The sequence below is a fragment of the Delphinapterus leucas genome, chromosome 8, assembly GCF_059928025.1.
Source record: "Delphinapterus leucas isolate spDelLeu-1000000601 "Yukka" chromosome 8, BTC_Dleu_Yukka2, whole genome shotgun sequence".
Lineage (NCBI taxonomy): Eukaryota > Metazoa > Chordata > Mammalia > Artiodactyla > Monodontidae > Delphinapterus > Delphinapterus leucas.
In genome coordinates this window covers 3,462,446-3,485,969 of record NC_143136.1, presented here as the reverse complement: position 1 = coordinate 3,485,969, position 23,524 = coordinate 3,462,446, and the positions used below count along the sequence as shown (strand labels likewise).

Sequence of the window (23,524 nt, the reverse complement as noted above, 5' to 3'; positions counted from 1 at the left end):
GTCCGGAGCCTGTGCTCTGCAACGGGAGAGGCCACAACGGTGAGAGGCCTGCGTACCGCATAAAAAAAAAAAAGAAAGGTGGGGGGTGATGGAGACTGCCTGGGAAGGGGCTTCCTAAGGGGCCCTTTTCACTAGAGAGCTACTTATGTCAAAATGAACAGAAGGCAACTAGACCCTCTACACTTTGTTCTGGGGCCCCGGGGTCTAAGTAACACCAAGAAGTGTGAATTCAGCACCACTTAAAATACAGACTGACATTTCCCTACAGCTGGGACGGGTCTGAGCCATCTTCACGGTATGGCTGGGCTGGAACACATGTCAGAACATAGAGGCCTCTCATCTAGAAGGATGTTAGCAAAGCAGTTTTCTCTAATTTGCTACTGCTTAGTAGAATCAGAAATCTCTTGTGCCTTTACTATCATTATTTTATTGTTGGTATTGTTAGTTTGTTCCTGGGAATAAAACTGGTCAACCAGTTGCTTCTCCCTCCACGATAGTGCCCTCCAGCCAGGCCCTCTCACAGCTTTCGTGGAGGCTGTGGGTTTGTTGTCTTCTCCGGGGCTACCCACAATCTCTCCCGGTTCTCAGCCATTTAAACCTGTTGTTGCCCAGCTTCCTTCCTGCTGCAGAGAAGGGCAGGAAGGCCTGGGCGCCTGGAGGCCAGGAGAAGAGAGCGGGCTGAGGGGTAGCAAGACGGCTCCCCTGACTGTGCTCAGTGGGGGTCCTCCCCTCCGCCCTGGGCGCTTTCATTATCACTGTCATGTTTCAGATGAGACTCGAGACACAGGGGCTCCATAACTTAGTCATGATCCCACAGTAAGTGGCAGAGGCAAGAACTGAGCCAGATGGTTTAATTCCAGAGCCACCTAACCCCTTCCCTGTGTGGTTTTAACAAAACTGGTAAGTAGCCATTGGACGGCCACCTGGGAGCTGGGGAGGGTGCAGGTGTCTACAGGCATTGCCCTGTGACAGTCAGGACAAAAGAAGCCTGTTCCCTGTGCCCTGCTCAGGGAGATGTGGTCATAAGGTTCCAGGTGGCAAGAAGCTCTAGAATTTGCTTATCTAGACCAGAATATTCAAACTGAAGACTCCCAGAAGGCGGTTTTATTAACTGGCTATCATTCTCATCTGTGGAGCTCTTAACTAAAATCATCTTTGCTTTCCACCATAGATTCCCTAAGTCCCGTACTTGTTTATGTAGAACAGCTTAAAATTATTTTTGCCAACTAGTTTAACTCTATAGAATCAAGAACTGTAATGCACTGACGTATTTTAAAAGTGTTATAGCGAGAAAACAAGGTATTAAAGGTACGCATTTCAATCTTTGAAAATTATTCTTGCCAACCTAACGCTGCTATCCATCAAGGCCTGGCGCTGTGTTCCCGCTCATCAAAGTGGAAACCTGCTGTTTCTCCCGCAGAGGCCACTTTGGGTCTTTACTCGGCCTTGCTTTTCTGCTGTCCCTACTCTCTCCTAGGTTAGGACCTCGGTCCCTCAGAACCTTCTCTGTTCCCCACCCCGCTACGCCCCCCGACACATACACCCTTCCTTCCAGAGCCCCCTGCCCTGAAGCCAGAGCGGGAAGGCGAGTGCACACGGGCCTTGCGCTAACGTGTTACCGAGGAGGAGGTGAGTGGGGCAGAGTGGGGAACTGGGGGACTGTAACATTTAAATGTATATTTGCGGTCTGTCGAGAATTTCGCTGGAGCCGCCTTTGCAGAGAATTAGGGGCGGGGAGGTGGTCTTTCTGAGAACGGCCTCCGAAAACGTGCCTCCAGGGTATGGGCAGGAAGGGCCCGGGGCCGCCTGGACGCAGGGTAGGAGGCCGGGCGGGGCGCGGAAAGCTTCCAGGCGCCACAGGCAGCGGGCTGGGCCGGGGCAGGTTGGCATTCCGATGAAAATCTGCGTCGCTTCCTGCCCATCGCTTCTGCTTCGGCCTGGCGAGATCAGGAGACGTTTCGTTGCTTTGCATGTAGAACCGCTAAAGAACGAGCGACGCGAGTTCTGCGGCTGGAGGAGGCGCGTGCCGGGCGGCCGGGGCCCCGTCCCGCCGCTGGACGCTCCTCTCCACGCCTTCCCCGCGCGGCGCCCGGCGGGGACCTCGGATCGGCCCCTGCCCCGCACGACCTCCCGCCGGATCCCTGGCCGGTGCAGCCCCCCGGCTCTGAGACGCCGCATCCGCGCCAAACCGCGTTCTTCTGCCGCCTATTGCGGAGGGGGAGGCAGGCGGGGCCGCACCCGGCCGTCGGATGCTTGCTCTTACCCCCGCGGGCCGCGCGGTGTGATCGCCCTGGAAGCCGGTCCTTTCTCCGGGTGACGCGTTAGCTGGGTACCCCGACCAGCAGGTGCTGCGGGACTCGGGCGAGGTAATCGCGTCCGCAGAAGCTCACTTCGGCCTGAATTTGGAGAACACCTTGGGGCGGGAGCGCAGCACCGACGGCGAGGGGGCCGGGGGCGGGGTCTGAGGGGCAATCCGCCCCACCCCCGCGCGGGCCCCGCCCCTCTCTGGCTCCTCCACCAGAGGACCCCGCCCCTCGCGCAGAACCCTCCCCCGCGCAGGCTCCTCCCCGGGGCGACCCAGGCCACGCGCGGCGCCTCCCCGCTCCTCCCCGGTGTTCCGAGGCCTCTCAGCTCGCCCTCTCTCGGCGGGTGGGTGGGCGGCCGACGGGGGCTGTGGGCGGGGCCGGCTACGGTCTTTTTTCCCCACCGCCTTTCGGGTGGGGGGCGGAGGAGGGCTGGGTGATGATTAATAACCGCGCCGCTGGGGCGCGGGGAGGAGCGCTCGCTGAGAACGGGCCGGGCGGGGTGCGTGGTGGAGCGCGGGCGGGACGCTTGTGGGTGGAGGGCTGGGGGCGGCCCCAACTGCTCTTCTCTCGGGTGCCGCCACCCCAGGCCCGCGGGCTCCCGGGCTCCGCCACCTGTGCCCCGCCCCTGCGGCCGCACTCCAGCCCCGGAACCGCGGAGGCGCGACCCCGCCTTGGGAAGGGCGAGGTTCCCGTCCCGACGCGCGGATTTGTCTCCGGGCAGTAGCCCCGCCGTTCTCGGCATGTGGCTGCGCTGAGAGCCGGCCCGCTCGCGGATCCGGGGAGCCGGGCGTTGGCTCCCTTTCCCTGCTGTGTGAGAAGGTGGACCTGCAGCCGGCAGGATGACCAACCCTGCGGCCGCGCAGAACCAGGAAATTGACTGTCTGAGCCCAGAAGCTCAGAGACTGGTAAGAAGAAAACACATTTTCGAAACTTTTGGTTCTGATTGCCAGTGTTTGGTCCTTATTGATGTTCTAGGAGCCAAGGGCAGGCGGCACCTTCCGCCGCAATCATCTGTGCCCGGGGAGGTGTGGGGCTGCCTCGCCTGGCCGGGGACCCCCTTAAACGAACGTCCCCACGCGAGCATGGGCGGGGGGGGGGTGGCCTGCTCTCGGTTCAGTTCGCGGCTCGGTGTGCACTGCCCTCCCCCCTTGCGCCCTGGAAAGCACATTTCCCTGGGCAACGCCCCTCAGCAGGACGGAAAGGAACTTCGTCTGGTCCCCTCTGCCCGCAGTTACGGCCTTTTGACGGGCTCTGCCCAGCTGCGTGACTCGGCCGCGGATCCAGCCGAGGTGTGAGACCTGCGCGTGGTCTAGAGTTTCGCTCAGAACTGCTTGTTTGATGTTTTACAAAATACAGTACCTAGGAACTGGTGCCCAGAGGCGGTGCCCTCGCTCTGAGGCTGGCGCCCCCAGTGGCTGGGTGGCTTGGAGCACTTACCCTGCGCTGGACCTTAGAACCAATGCGTTGCACCCGGTTTCTCTAGTTCCCCCAAGGACCCCAGTTCCCGGATCCACTTTGACTGGTCTCCTGGAGTCGCCGGGTAGGGAGGGGATCCTCCCTATGGGGGATTTTGCAGTTATCCGGCTCAGCACCCAGCGTTGGAACCATGGATGTGGGAGTAGTTTGGCGTTAAAATCGGGCAGGGGGTGAGGTGGGGAAGGTTAGTAACTACCCCTTTTCATGTGGCTTGTGGTTGATGATGAATGGGAATCTTTAAAGGTGAAAGGGCGTAGTCTGGAAAAGAAGCACATCATTAAGTTAGTACCGCAGACAGGGAGAGAGAGACCCTAGATTTCCACTTTATCCGGCCTGTGTGGAACCTTGATAAAAGTGTGAACCCCAAATAATCACCCCTTCAGCAGGTAGGAATTAATCACCTACTGAGTGTTTGTGGAGGATTCAAAATGAATAAGACTGCCCTGCCCTGAGCTTCCCGGTCAGCACCAGAGAGGGGGTAGAAATAGATTCTGATGAATGCACACTTGAAAATTACACTCCTCGCTGAGGACAGGCGGGTGGATATTTTTAAGGTCCTCGTTAGTGTGCTCCTCTGACCTGACATAACGTTCCACCCCTGGACCAGACCTTTGGAGCTGGTTCCTATCCCTTAACCTACTTGGGAACCTACAGAGAGATCCTTGAATCACCATCAGGGAAGGGCCCTTGGAGGAAAGAAGGATGGGAATGCCACTGAGAGATGCCCAAGCTCCCGAGGAGCCGCCTAGGCAAACCATAGATGGCAAGAACAGGCTGATGTTAATCCTGGGCAAGATTTGAGCTCAGAGGAATGAACTGCTGGGCAAGGAGAAGAAAAGAGTGACCATGGAGAACAGGATGTGAGGAAGGGAGCGCCAGGCCGTCAGAGGCAGGAGTAGAAATAACACCTGTCACCCGAAGGCGCTGGCTGCACGCTTTCATTAACCCTTAACTTAACCCTGGACTGGATCTGGTTGAGATGCATGCTTCACAGAGATGCTGCTGGGAGTTGGTGACAGGAGAGACGGGAACAGCTGCCGAGTGAGGCCGTGCTCGGTGGGCACAGCCCACCTCCTCCTACCCCGAGTTCCAGGATCCAGTAAGCTCTGAAAATCAGAAGTTGTTTCTCTTTTTTGTAAGTTGTCAGCAGGATTCATTTGGCAGTGATGGGAGGCTGTTCGCGGCCCCCAAGTCTCGTCTTATTGTAGGTATCTGTGCCAAGGTCCCCAGGTCCCATTTGGCTGATGGGAGGCTGTTTTCAGTCTTTATTCTTCTCAGTGTGAATATTCGTACATTTCTCTGCAGCCCTGTTAAGGTTCTTGACTAAGGGCTGTTACTCTGGGTTGTTACAGAATATCTGGTGTATGCATCTTGTTACCTTTCTAAAATCCAAAAATGTTGAATTCTGAAACACATTTGGTCCTAGGGGTTTTCAGTAATCAATTGTGAACTTGCTCAAGTAAATAGCAGCAAAAACTTTTTTAGAGTAGGACTGTTTTTTGAGGTTAATGGTTGAAAAGGAAACCGTTGGGCTTCCCTAGTGGCGCAGTGGTTGAGAGTCCGCCTGCCGATGCAGGGGACACGGGTTTGTGCCCCGGTCCGGGAGGATCCCACATGCCGCAGAGCGGCTGGGCCCGTGAGCCATGGCCGCTGAGCCTGCGCGTCCGGAGCCTGGGCTCCGCGACGGGAGAGGCCACAGCAGTGAGAGGCCCGCGTACTGCAAAAAAAAAAAAAGGAAAGGAAACCGTTGCTGAAGGACCAGTGGGGTGGGGTGGGATGTGTCAGAAGGAGTCGCCCAGCAGCCACCCTGGGCGGTAGTGTTCCAGCGGGAGAACGGTGGGCATTTCAGATTGGCTTGTGTTCTGTGCCCAGAGACCCTGTGGCCCGGGAACAGGGGTCACCAGGGGAGGAGGAGGGCCGGGGCCACCTGGGTGTGAGGCCAGAGCTGGAGTTGGCAGGAGGAGATGGACTTGTCCAGCTCCATCTCACGGGGCAAAGAAAAAAGCAGGATCCGAGCAGGAAGCCCAGACTCCTTGCAGGAGAGGACAGTGTAGAAACCATGTTTCTTTCACTTTTGTAACTTCCCCATGTTCCTGCCGGGTTGTGTCACCTCTGGTAGTTTTCCACATACTGATTAGCACTAAGTCCTCACAGACGACCAGCCCCATTCTGAGAGAGGCTATCAGGGTAGAACGTGAACCCCCAAGTCTCATCTTACTGTAGGTACCAGTGCGCAGGTCCCCAGGTCCTGGTGGCGAGGGGACATGTGGATGAACGGGGGTGGGTGAACACAGTGCTGGGGGGCCGACCCTGCTGGGCTCAACAGGAGACCTTTGAGCATTGGAATCATGGTTTGCTTTAGACGAATCATTTTCCCAAACAGTTAAGATATAAAAACAGTAAGTTAGTTCTTTCCTCATAGTAGTAAGAGTGTCCCACTAGGGCAAAGATGGAGACTCAACTTCCCTTTTTCTTTAAGGGTTAGTTTCTGTTCAGCCTGAGCTAGTATCAAAGTAGTGGAAGCCTCCTTAGCAAACTTTTTGTAAACCCTGCCGTCTAAACTGCCACCTACAGTGAGCACAGGAAATCGAGTTATTTATAGCAGCTGAAGTGTTTTCAGGCAAAGTTGATTGGTGTATTACCTGATTAGAGTGAGGTTCTTATCTGGTTTCTACAGAATTATGAGGCCACAAGTTGGTGCGATGTGTTTGCCCCTCAAAAGGCAGCGTCCAAGAGGAAATTCTTATCCCTGAAAAATCAGGCTGTGTGACTCAGCAAAGGAAACGTGTTGTTTTTTTTCCCGGAACCCACAGACTTTATTTATTTATTTATTTATTTATTTATTTATTTATTTATTTATTTATTAAACATCTTTATTGAAAGGAAATGTTTATGACTAGTTACTCATATGCCAGTGTTTCCAAAATATCTTATCATATTTAAAAGTTTTAATCTTGGCGCCCCGTTGGCCATAAGGTTCGAAATGCTAACCTGTTAAGGCAGTAAGCCTGTGACATCTCACTATATGTTAGATGTGGGTCAGGGAGAAGAGGAACTTTTATTTACTTTACTGCTTTTACTCTGGGCCACCCAAATTTTACTCTGTGTGTATGTGTGTTTTAAAGCAGCTTATTTCCATATTTTCATGGAATGGATTTACCAGAACTTTCATTATTCAGACAGCCTAGATAAAATTAAGTAAATGAACTTCTTCTGAGTTAAACAAAGCACTATTTTGACTACATCCAAGATTAAGTGATTCAGAATTGCCATGTGCTTGATTGCATACCACCACTAAAATCCCCTTTCTGCGCCTCATGTATTCATTTGGGGGAGGGCCAGAGTTTCAAGTGGCTTTCTCCTTAATACTGTAACTTGACAACTTTAAAGCCATATAAATAGTTTTGTTTGGACGCTCAAGTACAGCTACTCTAGTTGTAGTTTAAATGACTATAAGGAAGATTTACTTTTCGTTTTAACTAAAATGTTTCATTTATATGTTTGTGTAATAGAGCTTATCAAAGCAACATCATTTCTTTTTTTTTTTTTTTTTTTTTTTGTGGTACACAGGCCTCTCACTGCTGTGGCCTCTCCCGTCGCGGAGCACAGGCTCCGGACACGCAGGCTCAGTGGCCGTGGCTCCCGGGCCCAGCCGATCCGCGGCATGTGGGATCTTCCTGGACCAGGGCACGAACCCTTGTCCCCTGCATCGGCAGGCGGACTCTCAACCACTGCGCCACCAGGGAAGCCCCTAAAGCAACATCATTTCTGATCCTGACATCTGTTTTATTATCTCTGGCCAGTGGGTGTGTAATCTTCCTGTGGGAAGAGAAATAGGAGTGGGCTTTTGTTGCGGGTGGGGAGTCTCCCCCTGCCTCCTCTGGCATTTCCCCAGTACTCTTTCTCCTGGTGAGTGCTTCAGCATGCTTGTCTTCTCCTGCTGCTTTCAACCTCCTGTGAGCTGAATTCACACTGTCGTCATAGAAGACACTGTGTAGGTAGTAACAGTAGGTAGCATCTCCCAAACCCCTGCCGTGTCAGCCCTGTTAAGTGTTTTCTGTAGAAGTCTTCCCTCCCCCCTTGCATAACCTCAGCGGTGGTTTGGTTATTTCCACTTACACATAAAGAGAAAACGGGCTCAGAAAGTTCAGGGGACTTTCCCAAGGCCACACAGCCAGCAGGCAGTGGGGGCCAGTTCAGACCCAGCCCTGCTGGTTCAGAGCTGGTGCTGGTGATGTCACCACCATACACGATGCTCGGGCAGGGTCCGGCAGGCAGTCAGCGAGCATCATTGCTCTTGTCAGGCTCTCCTTTGCAGCCCTGGGGCCTCACAACCCCGGTATCAGGGCTGAAGGGTTTCTTTTTACTAAGGCAGCCTGTTAGGACACAAGACCTTGCTCCGGAGTGCATACTGAGAAGTCTTCATTTGATTATTTCCTTTCTATTTCTGGTAGTTTTTCAGACAAAAGCACACTCAATGAACTGTATTTTTTCTAAGTAAGGAGAGGAATAGTAGAAATGACAGAGCTGCAGAAATTTTCATCCTTCTGTTTTTCATACTGTACCAGCTTTTTAGCTGTCACTTGTGTCAAGCCACGCCGGGAGCTGCTGGGCGCCAGCCTCATTCCTGCGTGCTGTACGGCTCCTACCACCATACAGACAGACAAGCTTGTTGAGGATGGAAATGACGCCTTCTGGCTCTTTCCTAGCTGGTTCCAGGAGAATCACTTGAGCATAGGAAAGGCTGTCAGTTGTTGTGTGCTGCCTACGTGGGAAAGTGTGGAGCTGCTGGAGGGTCCAGCCTTATTCTGAGAAGGAACAGTGTTAGTGTTTTGTGTCACCTTAAAGGTGTGGAGTTTGCAAGGAAGACCCTGAGTGGAGCAGGTGAAGTGAAGGGTATGGAGCCCAGAGGCATTGGCTGGAGGGAACCTGTCACCTGGAGAGCTGCACAGGTGAGGCCAGGCTGCTCTTACCTGTCACCCGTCGGTCCTGTCGGTCACACACAGGGTTATTTGTGGCCGTCACGCCCTTGCTTTTTACTCCAATATGTTGAAGGAAGTGTGAACATCACTCATCTCAGAAAAACATTTTAAATGTATTAACAACAAGAGAATTTATTTGCATGGAAGGTACTGTGCACGGTTTTTATTCATCAGCTTGAGTGTGGGTCGTTGTTAAGCCAAAGATTGTGTTGTGAAGTTGGACTAGGTAAATGTTACTAGTCTGCTGTCGATAAAGGAACGTGAATAATTTTGTTCCTGATTAAAATGTTTGTTACTCTGGTATGTTTTTCTGAGAAGCAAAGTCAGGAGATTTCCAGTAGCAAAATGGGGAAAGAGAACTCTATGGACAGTCTCAGGGTGCAAAGAATTCACCCCAGTGTAGAGACATAGCATTTCAGAGGCAAAGGGAGCACCCAGAGATCACGTCACCTGGTCCCCTTGCCCCCGGTATTGAGGGCTAGTGTTCAAAAGTGATGCGGTTTGTCCAAGTTCACCTAATGGGTCAGCAACAGAGCCAGCGCTGGTAGCTTGGTCTCGAGACCCCTCTCTGGACAGTCTCTGTCTTCGGGAACTCAGGGCCCCACTGAGAACACCGCAGTCACAGCCGCGAGAGGTAGCTTTTCCACCTGGTCCCCCACGAGCCAGCCCCTACAAGCAGTGACGTAAAGTGGCCTTGCGAGGTAAAGGCTTCTTTGAAGGCTGCTGTTCTATCATAAAATTCCGTGATCATTTTACAGTCCATAACTCATCTGATTTGATTTTGATGGAAACATAGTGTTGTAAATAACCAGTTAAACTTTAGTCCTTAACTTTATGTCCTCCAGATCGTCAAGTAAAATTGATAACGTGTCTTGTTTATTTTGTGGCTTAAGCACTGGCCCCCAGACCTGTGTCCTGAACCTGTGCCTGGGCTGTTTCAACAAGCATGGCTGTGCAGTAGAGGGGTTCATCCCCCTCATCCCAGCCCGAAGTTTTAAAACTGTGGTTTGCAGCTCTGTCAGACCCAGTGCCCCTTTTTTATAACAAGTTTTTAACATCCTTATTATTAACCTGAAATGAAGTTCCTAGGTGGTAAAATCTTCCTTCACACATAATTTCAGGTCAATATAATGTTTTAACTGTCACATTAAAAAGAAATAAAACGGAAGTAAATTGCAGTGACAGAATGTGAATATTGAGAGTAACTCTTGGGAAGGTTCTGAACAAAGCCATGTATGATCTTCCCTTGATTTCCATGCAGATTGCATTCCTGGAATATTCAGTGTATGTTAAAACTACTCAGAATGTATTTTGAATTTATAAGTGAGTTGGAATGAATTTGTAGGTCTGAAAGTTATAATGTGGTTTTTCTATCTGCCTGAGTAGCCAATGGGGAAGTTCCTCATTGTGTGGGCCTGTCTGAGTACAGGATGGTTGGCATACCACGCCCTGCCCCTAAATGCCGTTAGTCCCCTCCTCCAGTCACTGTGACTTCCCAACACCACCACCCCCAGCAGTTCCAGAATGCCCTCTCAAGCGTTGGCACTTCCCCCATTGACAACTGTCATCCCAAAGTGCCTTCTTCTCCGTGGCCATCATAATTACAGTCATGGCTGTAAAGAGCAGGCCCCCTCGTGGGGGAACTTATCGTGATTGCCTGAGCGAGGGGTTTGGAAAGATGAGATGTTGAGAGTGGAGTAAAATGCACGTGGCAGCTGAGGGACACGGGGGCCGTGGACACATGTGGTACAGAGGCCAGGATCCCCACTGTTTCTGAGCTGCCAGCTGGTATACGCTCCCTCTCCTGTTCCTGCCTGTGCAGGAGAGCACATTGCCCAGTCTGCTTGGTTGCTTTGAACAGCAAACTATTTTTAGAATCTGCTGCATATGAGGAATTGGGGGTTTACATAGAAAACAAAAGTTGGTAGCGGTTGCCACTTCCTGTAGCAAAGTCAACTCAGGAAAATAATAAAGATCAGAGAGGAAATAAATAAAATAGAGATTAAAAAATAGAAAAGATCAATAAAACCAAGAGCTGGTTTTTTAAAAAGGTAAACAAGATCAACAAACCTCTAGGCAGGCTCACCAAGAAGAAAAGAGGGAGGACCCAAATAAACAAAATAAGAAATGAAAGAGAAGAAATAACAACTGAGACCACAGACATACAAATAATTATAAGAGAATACTATGAACAGTTATGTGCCAACGAACTGGACAACCTAGAAGACATGGACAAGTTTCTAGAAACATACAGCCTGCCAAAACTGAGTCAGGAAGAAATAGCTAATTTGAACAGACTGATTACTAGAAGTGAAATAGAATCTGTAATTAAAAAAAAAACAAAAACAAAAAACAACCTCCCTGCAAACAAAAGTCCAGGACTAGATGGCTTCACTTGGGAATTCTACCAAATATACAAGGAGGAACTTATTATAGGTATCCTTCTCAAACTATTCCAAAAAAATTGAAAGGAAGAGGGAACACTCCCAAATTCATTCTGTGAAGCCACCACCACCCTGACACCAAAACCAGACAAAGACACTACAAAAAAAACAAAATTGCAGGCCAATATCTTTGATGAATATAGATGCAAAAATCCTCAACAAAATATTAGCAAACTAAATACAACAATACATAAAGAAGATCATACACATAATCAAGTCGGATTCATTCCAGGGTGGCAAGGATGGTTCAACATACGCAAATCCGTCAATGTGATACACCACATCAACTAAAGGAAAGACAGAAACCACATGATCATCTCAATAGATGCAGAAAAAGCATATGACAAAATTCAACATTCCATTCATGATAGAAACTCTCACCAAAGTGGTTATAGAGGGGACATATCTCAACATAATAAAAGCCATTTATGACAAACCCACAGCCAACATAATACTCAGTAGTGAAACGCTGAAAGCCTTCCAGCTAAATTCAGGAAAAAGATAAGGATGCCCACTCTCACCACTTCTATTCAACATAGTATTGGAAGTCCTAGTCATAGCAACCAGACAAGAAAAAGAAATACAAGGTATCCGAATTGGAAGGGAAGAGGTAAAATTGTCACTATTTGTAGATTAGATGATACTCTGTATAGAGTACCCTAAAGTCTCCACACAGAAACTGTTAGAACTAATAAATGAATTCAGCAAGGCAGCAGGATACAAGATTAATATACAGAAATCTGCTGCATTTCTTTACACTAATAAGGAAGTATCAGGAAGATAAAGTAAAAAAAAATCTTGTTTAAAATCACGTCAAAAAAAATACCTAGGAGTAAACTTAACCAAGGTGATAATAAAAGTTATCTGCTGGGGCTTCCCTGGTGCCGCAGTGGTTGAGAGTCCGCCTGCCGATGCAGGGGACGTGGGTTCGTGCCCCGGTCCAGGAGGATCCCACGTGCCACAGAGCGGTTGGGCCCGTGGGCCATGGCCACTGAGCCTGCGCGTCCGGAGCCTGTGCTCCGCGACAGGAGAGGCTACAGCAGTGAAAGGCCCGCGTACGGGAAAAAAAAAAAAAAAAAAAATTATCTGCTGAAAATTATAAAATGTTGATTAAGGAAACTGAAGATGATTCAAAGAAATGGAAAGATATCCCATGCTCTTGGACTGGAAGAATTAATATTGTTAAAATGGTCATACTACCCAAAGCAATCTACAGATTTAATGCAATCCCTATCAAAATACCCATGACACAACACCCATAGAACTAGAACAAATAATCCTAAAATTTATATGGAATCAAAGAAGGCCCAGAATTGCCAAAGCACTTCTGAGGAAAAAGAACAAAGCTGGAGGCATAACCTTAACCAGACTTCAGACTATACTACAAAATGACAGTAATCAGAACAGCGTGATATTGGCACAAAAACAAACATATAGACCAATGGAACAGAATAGAGAGCCCATAAATAAACCCACACACTTACGGTCAATTAATCTACAACAGAGGAGGCAAGAATATACAGTGGAGAAAAGACAGTCTCTTCAACAAGTGGTGCTGGGAAAACTGGACAGCTGCATGTAAATCAGTGAAATTAGAACACTCCCTCACACCATATACAAAAATAAACTCAAAATGGTTTAAAGACTTAAATATAAGACATGACACCATAAAACTCCTAGAAGAGAACATAGGCAAAATATTCTCTGACAAATTATAGCGAAATTTTCTTAGAGCTCCCAAAAGCAGTCTCCCAAGGCAAAAGAAATAAAAGCAAAAATAAACAAATGGAAACTAATTAAACTTAAAAGCTTTTGCACAGCAAAGGAAACCATAAACAAAAGGAAAAGACAACCTACGGACTGGGAGAAAATACATGCAAAGGATGCGACTGACAAGGGCTTAATATCCAAAATATACACAGAGCTCATACAACTCAATAAAACAAACAACCCAACCAAACTATGGACAGAAGACCTAAATAGACATTTCTTCAAAGAAGACATACAGATGGCCAACAGGCATGTGAAAAGATGCTCAACATTGCTAATTATTAGAGAAATGCAAATTAAAAGCACTATGGGGTATCACCTCACACCAGCCAGAACTGCCATCATTAAGAAGTCTACAAATAGTAAATGCTGGAGGGGGTGTGGAGAAAGGGGAGCCCTCCTGCACTGCCGGTGGGGATGTAAGTTGGTGCAGCCACTATGAAGGTTCCTTTAAAAACCAAAAATAGGGAGAGGCCACAACAGTGAGAGGCCTGCGTACTGAAAATAAACAAAAAAAACCCAAAAAACCAAAAATAGAGTTGTCATATGATCCAGCAATCCCACTCCTGGGCATATATCCAGAAAAGACAAAAACTCTAATTCAGAAAGATACATGCACCCCACTGTTCATAGGATCGCTATTTACAGTAGCCAAGATATGAAGCAACCTAAATGTCCGTGGACAGAGGAATGGATAGAAGAGGTGGTGTATATACACAATGGAATATTACTCAGCCATAAAAAAAGAATGAAATAATGCCATTTGCAGCAACATGGAGGGACCTAGATACTGTCATACTTAGTGAAGTCAGACAGAGAAAGACAAATACCATATGATGTCACTTATATGTGGAATCTAATAATAATACAAATGAATCTATGTACAAAACAGAAACAGACTCACAGACTTAAAAAGCAAACTTACGGTTACCAAAAGGGAAAGGGAGGGAGGGAGAACAAATGAGGAGTTTGGGATTAACAGATACTAACTACTGTATATAAGATAGATAAGCAACAAGGGTATATCTTACAGCACAGGGTATTATATTTAATATCTTGTAATAACCTATAATAGAATATGATATGAAAAAAATAACTGAATCACTTTGCTGTATACCTGAAACTAACACAACATTGTAACTCAGTTCTACTTCAAGAAAAAAAGGAAAAAAAAAAGGCAAGTCAGGAAAGGGATTCTGTTTCACAGCCTCATGGTTCCTTTGCAGTCTGCAGCATGTTGTAAATCACTTTAACACGGGGCTGTGTGTGTTCACCAGCGACTCTGAGATTTCAGCCTTGCCCAACAGGAGCTGTAGTCCTTCCTCATTCCCAGGAACAGTCACACGTGGAGACAGAGGGCCCCTGCTTGTGTCTAAACAGAACCGGTTCTTTGTCACACTGCAGGCTTCAACTGCATGATATTCCTATTATATTCACATGAGTGAACCTTAAATACATCCTTTAACTTTTCCCAAGAGGTTATAAACTACAGTGGTAACATATCACGTGGCCTGAAGAAAATTCTGCCATCACAGAGCATTAGGGTCACTGATCCGCACGTCAGTAATGAGCAGTAAGTCTCCCCAGGCTCTGCGGGGCCGACGGGGAGCGGCTCCCAGAGCATCATCTCGGTGCCTTTCCAGGCTCCAGGGCTTTCTCCTAGGTGGAGGAAATGACAAAGCAGCTCAGGCCCATTTCTCAAGAGTCGTCCTAGAGTTACAGCTCATAAACCCCGTCCATGTAGAATTCTGGAACCCCAGGAGAATTTAAGAACAGAATAAGAACTTTTTCTGGGACTGCGGGGCGAGAGGTCTTGGCATATAGAATTCCACACCATGCTTGAATCCCAGGAAAGCTTGGAAGCTCAGGAAGTATGCAGGCAGAGTCGGGGCTCCAGAAGTCGTGTGGGGCTTTTTAGAAAGCTGCTGAGACTACGTCCTGGGCACCTCTGTCCTCTCCAAACAGGCAGGACTTGGGTTCCACCAATGTTTATCGCGTTTCTGCTTTTCGAAGATCATGATGTGGGGTTGAACGGGTAGGAGCCACAAAAGGATACAGATATTATCAGAGCTTTTAGAGCCCCCGACGTCACTGGAATTGGGGTGCAGGGTACTGGGGGCGGTGTGTGGTTGCTGCACCCTCGGGCAGTGTCCACCACTGCTTACAAAACCTCCAGCACAGACAGGAGGTCAGGGAGGAAGGAAGCTGTGCAGGGGCCGGCTCGGAGGGAAGGACACGCCTCACCCAGGGCTTTCTCCTCCCATCCTGGTGCATAACTTCTCTTTTAGTTTTGTTCAGTCCCCAGGCCAAGCAGGGGGCTGTCCCTGAGTTCCCTGACCCTGAAGAAACGAGTAGCCGTTGTCTCTGGATGACAGTTTTATTGCAGCTGGGAGTTTCTGGTGCTCCAAGCAGGAGTCCTGTCAGGGTCACTGGTAGAAGAGGCGTGCGTCTGTTTATCCGCTGACTTTTGTGTCCCGCTCTGGTAGAAGCCACTTCTGCTCTGTGGTCCGATCTAGAACTAGAGCTGATCAAGCCCTCGGCCCAGTGCAGAGACCCATCACCAAAGTAACTCCTGTTTTTGCCAGTGACGTTTTCACATAACCCTCCAGCCTTTCCCCAGCCCAGCCCGGGTCTGGGCCGCCGAGAGAGGGTATTTCAGAGAGAAGCATCACTTTGGTTGTCTACCTCCTCAACCAGCCTGTGCGCCCCTGTGGCCGGGCCCTTGGCCGGTGGCCTCCGTGCTTCCGCCCCTGGACCTGCAGGGTGCCGTAGGGCTGGTGTCCCAGACCCTGGCAGGGCGCGCCTGGCTGTTTTTAGCCGTTTGTTTAGGAGGCCCTGGGGCTCGGACTTGTGCTTCTTTGTGTGTTTTTAGCATCTCTCAGACCATACATATCACCTTAGTGTCAGAGCGTTGTCTGATTTATCTCTGGTAAAATTAAACGTAAAAGTGGAACTTTGGAATCAAGGGTTCAGCATTTTAGGATTATTAGGAGCCAACTTTGGTGATAAAAGGAATCTTCTCTTCCCAACCATCTCCACCATCAAAGCGTGCCTTGCTTGAAAGCCCCATGTCTGTAAAGCTCTGTTTATGAGGTGCCAGGTCAGGACGGTAGGATCCTGGGGGACTGTGTCCCCTGTGAGGGGGCTGGGACTCTGGCGTTCGTTCCCCACCAACACTGGGCGGTCCTGAGAAAGCCAGGGAGCCTGCATCTCGTCAGAGGAGGCCCGGCTGGGTCAGCTCCTCCCTAATCCTGGAGGTGCGCAGGAACGAGGAGGGGGGCCCGATGGTGAGGGCTGGAGGGCAACACTGCAAGGGTTTTGAGCGATGGCGCCAGGCGACCTTCTCGCAGCAGTGAGCTTGGCCTTGGTGCTTCTTCATTTCTTTCCTTCCCTCTCTTTCTTTCCCTTTCAGCCTCTGCTCCCTTCCCCCACCCCCCCTTCCTTCCTTCAAAAAATGTTTGCTATTTATTATGAAAAACGTCAAACATAACCCAAGCGGAGATGGGATAACAGAAAGCAGAGGTCGTCGCACTGTGGGGAGCAGCCAGCTCCCTGGGGGCAGGTTGAAGCCCAGACTGGCCGCACCCGAGGCCCTGACTCAGCGGGTCTTGGGTGGGGCTGGAGACTGTGCATCTTTCACAAGCCCCAGAGGCTGCCGCTGGGGCACAAGGGCCCCCCCTTCCTGCCACCAGCCCCACAGCTGCCAGCCTACGGCCACTTTCCCCACCTGAGCGAGGTCGTATCACGTCATCCTTGAATGTCTCAGCGTGTATCTCAACAAAGATGCTCTTGGGCCAGAAAAGGAGGATTTGCTGTCCGGAGCTACGCCTGTTCCAGAGCCCCTTTCGAGGACAGTGGGCTGAGGGACGAGCAGCTGGACCGGCCTGGCCACCAAGCTCTGGGTGGGAGCGCGGCCCTGCCAGCGTCGTGCGGTCACAGCGAGCAGGCCGGGGGCTAGTAGCCAGTGGAAGACTCACTGACCTTGACCTCCAGTGGGAGCTGAAGGACGACAGCTGACAGCCATCGCGGGCGTGGGGAGGGGGAGCCTGGGAAGTCTCATTTCCCAAACCTTGCTTTACAGACCTGTGCAGTTTATCGTTTGTGCCCTAAATGCCATAGGTCCGTCTCCTTGGCCCCATCCTTTGGCCACTGTCGTCTCCCTTGAGGTTGGGAGTGCGGCGGGGAGGGGGTCAGGGTGGAGAAATGCCCCACCTCTGAGGCCGGAGGCGTCAGCAGACCATGTGCCCGGGTTCGGGTTTGGGTGAGTGGCATCCAGCGTGGCGCGGGCTGGCTGCTGGGGCCGCGTGGGCCTCCTTGGGACCCTGGGCACCTGACGTTCCCTCCAGGGCCCTCTCGCCTCTCCGCCCAGCTTCGTCCCCCCCCCCGCCCCCACCCCGCTCAGAAGCAGCCTCTCCGTACTTCCCGGGCCTCATGCCGCCCTCCCCACCCCGCCCCTGGTCCCCACATTCAGCCAGAGCCACGTTTCTAAAGTGAAAGTCAGACCCCGCTGTGCTCTGCCTTCTTCAGACCCATCAGTGGTTCCGCGTTCCTTCAAGATGAGGTTCCAGGTAGCAGGGCTGAGGCTAGCGCAGGCAGCCGGGCCCTCGGGACTCCGCCGCCCCGTCCTGGCCCCTTGCCGCCCGCCCCCTCGACTGGCCTTCTCCTCTTTGCCCCTCGGCGTTGGCTTCGGGCCCCCGTCCTCCAGGACGCCTTCCCGACACCCGGACGGGTTACGTTCTCCTCCAGAGCAGCCCCAGCACGGTTTCTCACCCACCGTAGCACTTGTCACTTGTACATGGTCCCCGAGAGCTTTGTGTGCACCCCCTGAGACTAGGGCCCCAGACTGCACGTTGAAAGTCCTTCCCCTGCAGTCTCGGCAGTGCTGCGAGGCCTGGGCTGGAGTGCTGGTGGCCAGGAAGCTGCAGTCCCCTACAGGCGAGGGACAGAAAGTGAAAGTGTGCATTTGGAGACTCAAACAGTGTGACCTGGCTGTGACCTCAAGCGTGTGAGTTTATATTTTACAAAAGCGTCAGTCCACAACGGATTTGTCCTGCATCACCAAAGCCCTGGCCGGGGGCACATCGACCCCTGGAACTGCTCGGTTGATGGTTGGCAACTGGAGGGCAGGGCTGGGCCTCCCTGGAAATTTTGGGGGGAATGAACTCGTGCCTGCAGGTCACCAGGGTGGACCATCGCCATTTTGTACTTTCTGTTCATTGAACGACTGATCTTATCAAACATTTCCCCTGATGCTGTCTTAAATGAGCATCATGGGTGATGCTCTGTGTCTGGCTGTTTTGTGTTCTTGGCAGTGTCGGCGTTTTAGAGTGAATTGTGTTGTCAGAGCTCCGTGTGGTTTTTCTTTTAGGCATCTCAGTTGTGTTGGGGTTATTCTGCTGATACTGGTTTTGTGCTAATGAAGTTGGCTGTGCATAGGTTTTGTGCCCCTTCAGACGTTGGCTTGTGTATCTGTTAGCTTTTAGCCAGAGTCCCAGAAGCAAGCATGGTTGTTACCACTTCCTGTGTTATGAGAGCCTTGTTCTCCACATATGAGTCATATAAGAATCCTGTGGGTTGGAGGTGCTTCATATGGCGGTGACTGCAAGCATTTGAAACTGTACTGAATTATTTATCTCCTTTCCACATTCTAATCTAAGGTGAAGCTTGACCATATCGATCTGTCTTCAGGGTTGGCTAGCTCGTGTCCTCACAGGGAGCTTGTCCTGTAACTTGATTCATTCATGTGGTCCCTTTGTCAACCCAAGCCCAGGTCCCTCAGGTCGGGGGTTGTTCTCATGGACAGGACAGACATGCTGGGTAGACGTGAGGACCAGAGAGGAGGTGGGCCATGACGGGAGCCCTTTGCTGGTGGGTAGAGGCCCACCAGAGTAGCTGGGGTCTGATGGGACATGATTTTGGAGGCCTGCCAGTCTGGTGGGGAGGCCGTCTCAGGTGGCAGGGACCACCTGCTCAGAGAGGTGGTCTCTTCGAGGATCTCTGCTCCGGTCCCAAGAGGAGTTCGAGCAGAGGAGGGGGCTGGCCGGACAGGCTGGGGAGGAGGTGGGCGTGCAGGGGCTCGGGCTCCTTAGTCACAGAGGCACCGACGCTGTGTGAGCAGGAATCATCCCAGACCTCACCACCTCATGTCAGTCGTCTGCTGATGCAGGACAGATACCCACCGATGTGGCAGCTTAGAGCAACACACGCTGATTTATCTCACAGTTCCCGTGGGTCAGGAGTTTGGGCACAGCCTACTGGGTCCCTCTGCTCAGGGTCTCCTGAGGCTGCAGTCAAGGTCTCGGCCAGGCTGCATCCGTTCTGGAGCTCAGAGTCCTGTTCCCAGCTCACGTGGTTGTTGGTGGCATTCACGTCCTGCTGTTGCGGGACTGAGGTCCCATTTTCCTGCTGGCTGTCAGCTGGGCCGCTCTCATTCTTTGTTGTGTGACCCCTCACAGGCCCTCTCGCACGTGGCAGCTTGCTTCTGCGAGGCCGGCAGGAGTCTGTCTGACCTCCAGGCCCACTTTTCCAGGGCTCACCTGATGTGGTCAGGCCCACCCTGGAGCTCTGTTTTGATGAACTCAAAGTCAGCTGACGAGGGACCTTCATTACTAGTGCATTTCTCTTTGCAGTATAATGTAACGCAGTCACAGGAGTGACATCTGTCATACTCACCGTTCTGGCCACACTCAAGGGGAGAGGAGAATGTAGAACATGTACAGCAGTGACGGGAATCTCGGAGACCATCCTAGAATCCTGCCTGCCACACGCCTCTCTCCCCTGTCCCCCTCTGGCAGCCCCTCCTGCTTCCAGCCTCTTTCTCACGTTCTCACTCCTCCACCCGCCTCTTCTTCCTCCATGCCCTCCCTTCTCTTTTCCTAAATCCCCTCGCTGTTCCTCACTGCCCCCTCCCCAAGCTGATGGGCTGTGGCTGCCTGGTCCACACCGGCTTAGAACCTGGGCCAACAGCCAGGGAGCCCAGGAAGGGCTGGAGAGGCAGCTGCGCTCAGCGTGGACGCAGACCTCTTGCTGGCCCGTTGATGAGGCTATAGGTAGTCAGGGTACCCAGATGTCAGTCTATCAAACCTTCCCCTCCCCTCCCCTCCTCTCCCCTCCGTTTTGGCTGGATCTTTTTATAGACCCTGAGCGAGTGGCTCATCACACAATGTAACATGGTTTAGAAAATTGAAAATGGCAATGAGGTATTAAAGTTCTGATGCAGTTGTGATTTTTGACATCCTTGATTTGAAGGACCTGGGCTTGGGTTGGTAAGGAAACCACATGGGGCTTCCCTGGTGGCGCAGTGGTTGGGAGTCCGCCTGCCGATGCGGGGGACACGGGTTCGTGCCCCGGTCCAGGAGGATCCCACATGCCGCGGAGCGGCTGGGCCCGTGAGCCATGGCCGCTGGGCCTGCACATCCGGAGCCTGTGCTCTGCGGCGGCAGAGGCCGCGGTGGTGAGAGGCCCGCGTACCGCAAAAAAGAAAAAAAAAAAGAAACCGCATGAACGAAGAGGGTTATAGAATAAATTCCTTATGAGGACATTAGCTAGCTAATCTTTGACAGATCAGCTGTGGTCAATTTTCAACTTAGATTAGAACTTAGAAGACGAATTTGTAGTTCTGTGTAATATAATTGTGGGGTGAGGGCGAGGGACGTCCTTGACATGAGGCGCCACGGTCCTGGTGGGAGCCTGCGGTACAGGGTGCCTGGCCTTTGGGAAGAAACTGGACAACAGGACATTTGGACCACCTCACTGCTTGCTGGCCCCAATGACCACATCAGAAGCACGTGGCCGTCTCCAAAGGCCCCGTTTTAAGGTGACCTAGGGAACAGCGAAAGCTGTCAGAACTGTTGGAAGAATCACAAGTGTATTCCCATAAAAAATTAAGTGGAAAAAGGATGGATCTGTTTGACACCAGAAAACCTGGATCCTGGTCCCCTTGCACCGTTCACCTCACTGGGCCGTCGTATCACCTGCGATAATGAATAAGCTCGAGATTTGTAGAATGAGAAACGGGGCTCAGGTGCCAGGTCCGACGACGTTGGTTGGTCCTGGTCAGGCGTCTTAGATGCTCTTGAGTAGAATAGGGCAAATCCGCTGCAAGTTGACAGGTAGTTAAATGGAGCCAGATTTTGTTTAATGTAACAGCTGGAACCACGCTGCTCTGGTGGAAGATGTCTTGCTTGAGAAAAGATGGGCTTCCCAGGTCTCAGGTGCTGAAGGGGCAGCTGGGGGCCAGTGGGGAGTAGTGAGGGGTGACTGGCCAGGAGTTCTGGAAAGCAGGGGCAGAGTCTCAGCCCTGTGACCTTGGACAGGTCTGGTGGCGTCTCCGGGCCTCTGCTCCCTGGTCTGTAAAGGGAGGGGTTCAGCCAGTGACCTGGGGTCTTGTCCAGCTCTAGTGCTTTGCTCCGTGCACTCATCTGTCATCGCTCCAGAGGAAGGCAGACCGCCCAGCCCTGCCACTTATGGGCTGTGTGACCGTGGGCGCCCTACCCTCTCTGTGCCCTAGTTCCCTTATCTATTAACTGGGTGTGGTAACACCATCTCCCCAATAGGGCTGTTACGAGGAGTCCATGGCATAATATACACGAAGCCCTCAGAATAGCACCCATTGGCATTTAGTAAGGGGTCAATAAAAGGGAGCAATCGTGACTACTGTAACTATGGTGACTGTGATTCCTGGACCCTTTTAACGCTTACAAGTCTGTGTTACTGTTTATTAACCTCTGAACAAGAGCATCATGGTTAACCGTGTCCTGGACAGGAGCCGCTGGTCTGTCTCCTAATGCCATCTCCGGTGTGTTGCAGGCGGAGGCCAGGCTGGCGGCAAAGCGCGCGGCACGAGCAGAGGCCCGAGAGATCAGGATGAAGGAGCTGGAGCGACAGCAGAAAGAGGTAACGCGGGGCTCCTCATCGGTTCTCGCGGGAGGGTTCCTTCCAGGCAGAGCGGGCCGCACGGGGGCACCTGCCCCTCTGCTGTTGCTCTCGGTTTGAAGGCACCCGTGCCTGTGACTTTGGTTCAAGGTCAGGCCAGGGCATGGCATAGCATACAGATGCCAGATGGCCCATCCTGGACACTCAACCTGTCGGATCCTGGGACGAGCCTGCGCACAGAGCACGTGCCCACGTGGATCTCCCCGGCCCAGCCTTCTGGCCAGGAGCCAAGAGGTGCTGGCTGCGGACTTGAGGTTCTAGCTGTTGAGCTAGGATGCCCGTCCTCTGAATTAACATGTGAAAGCAGAACAGGTTATTATTTATTTCGGCTAAGCAGTCTCGTTTAAAATGCTTCCCCTGTGGTTTTTACACTTTTTCATAGGTTTCATGAGGCCTGAAGCCCATGTGTGATACAGAGAACAGAATACACACTGGATGAAATAACCAGGATAGAAACTGCCCTCCTGGGAAGGTGGACAGTAATGTGTTTACACACCTGTTAATGCTGTTTGCTACTTTCGTTCACCACCTTGAGCCGCAGCCAGAAGCCACGTGGGCAGCGTGAGGGCTCTTTCACTCGCAGTTCAAGGGGTGGGCTTCCCTGTGACCTTGAAGCCCACGCAGCGAACGAGCGAGTCCCTCTCCACGGTCTCCGCCTTCTCCCGTGGGCCTCGGCCTCGCGGGGTCTGGGGAGCAGCCGTGCCAGGCCCACCGGCGGCTCTGCTTGTTTGAAGATTTGAATGTATTGTGTTGGAGAGGCGGCCAGCTGCTTTCCCCAGGGATGATTTTCGTACTCAGAGTCTGGTTTGGTTCAGGTAGCCAAATTTTCAAAGTCGAACCGGTGTCTTAAAACTTGTGAGGTTTCAGATAAAAGTCTGGATTTCCAGTTTCTCCTAAAACCACTGCAGTTTCTGCCAGGTCCCCAAGGTCACGTTCCCTGTAGAGGCAAGGTGCTCACTGTTGTTCCCTGCGGGGTTTGCCACTCCGCGTGGACGTGTGTACTCGGGGCGAGGGGCGTGGCCAGGCTTGAACTTGAGGAGGAAACCTCTCCCACGTGGCTCCAAGAATCTGTTGAAGGTTACTAGAAACTCAAGCCCAGGGGGTTAGTTAGGAGAGTCATACCTGGGTCCTGATGACAGGAGGGCGGGGGCCCCGGAGTGATGGGGATGGAGGGGACATGTCCCTGAGAGAAAGGCCACACAACACGCCGGCAGTGATGTTGGGAAGTGGCCCGAGCAGAGGGGTAGCCACACCTCGACCGTATTTTAGGCATCACTTGGGGATGTGAAGAAGAAATACTTCTATGGGGAGAAGTATTTGGACTGGAAGGTGGAGAAAACGGACAGGTGTTGCTGTTTTGTAGACCTTTGTCACTTAACCTGTCTGAGACAGTGTCACCTGGGCTTTTAGGAATCACCCTGACAGCAGCCAACAGCCGGGCACCAGACTCTGACATAAAGACTCCTCGTTGGAGGCCACCTAATGGAATAGTTCTCTTAGCCTGGACTGGTTTTTAAGTTAGAGATTTGATTGATTGATTGGTTGATTGATTGAGCCGAGCCGTGTGGCTTGCGAGATGTCGGTTCCCTGACCAGGGATCAAACCCGGGCCC

The 23,524-nt window shown here is 51.4% G+C and overlaps 1 protein-coding gene across 15 annotated transcripts in view; it reads left to right on the top strand.

The window, feature by feature from the left end:
* The window catches only part of LRRFIP1 (LRR binding FLII interacting protein 1), a 94,158-nt gene that overhangs the window by 5,332 nt on the left and 65,302 nt on the right, over positions 1–23,524 (top strand). For 2 of the 15 annotated variants that reach the window (XM_089916157.1, XM_089916154.1), the window contains exons 1-2: positions 2,776–3,211; positions 21,787–21,873. In XM_089916157.1, the coding sequence (XP_089772283.1) occupies positions 3,146–3,211; positions 21,787–21,873 (153 nt within the window). In that variant the 5' untranslated portion in view covers positions 2,776–3,145. Of the gene's footprint in view, positions 1–2,737; positions 3,212–21,786; positions 21,874–23,524 lie in introns of those variants that run through there. The other 13 variants (XM_089916161.1, XM_089916165.1, XM_089916163.1 and 10 more) reach the window with 12 other exon arrangements.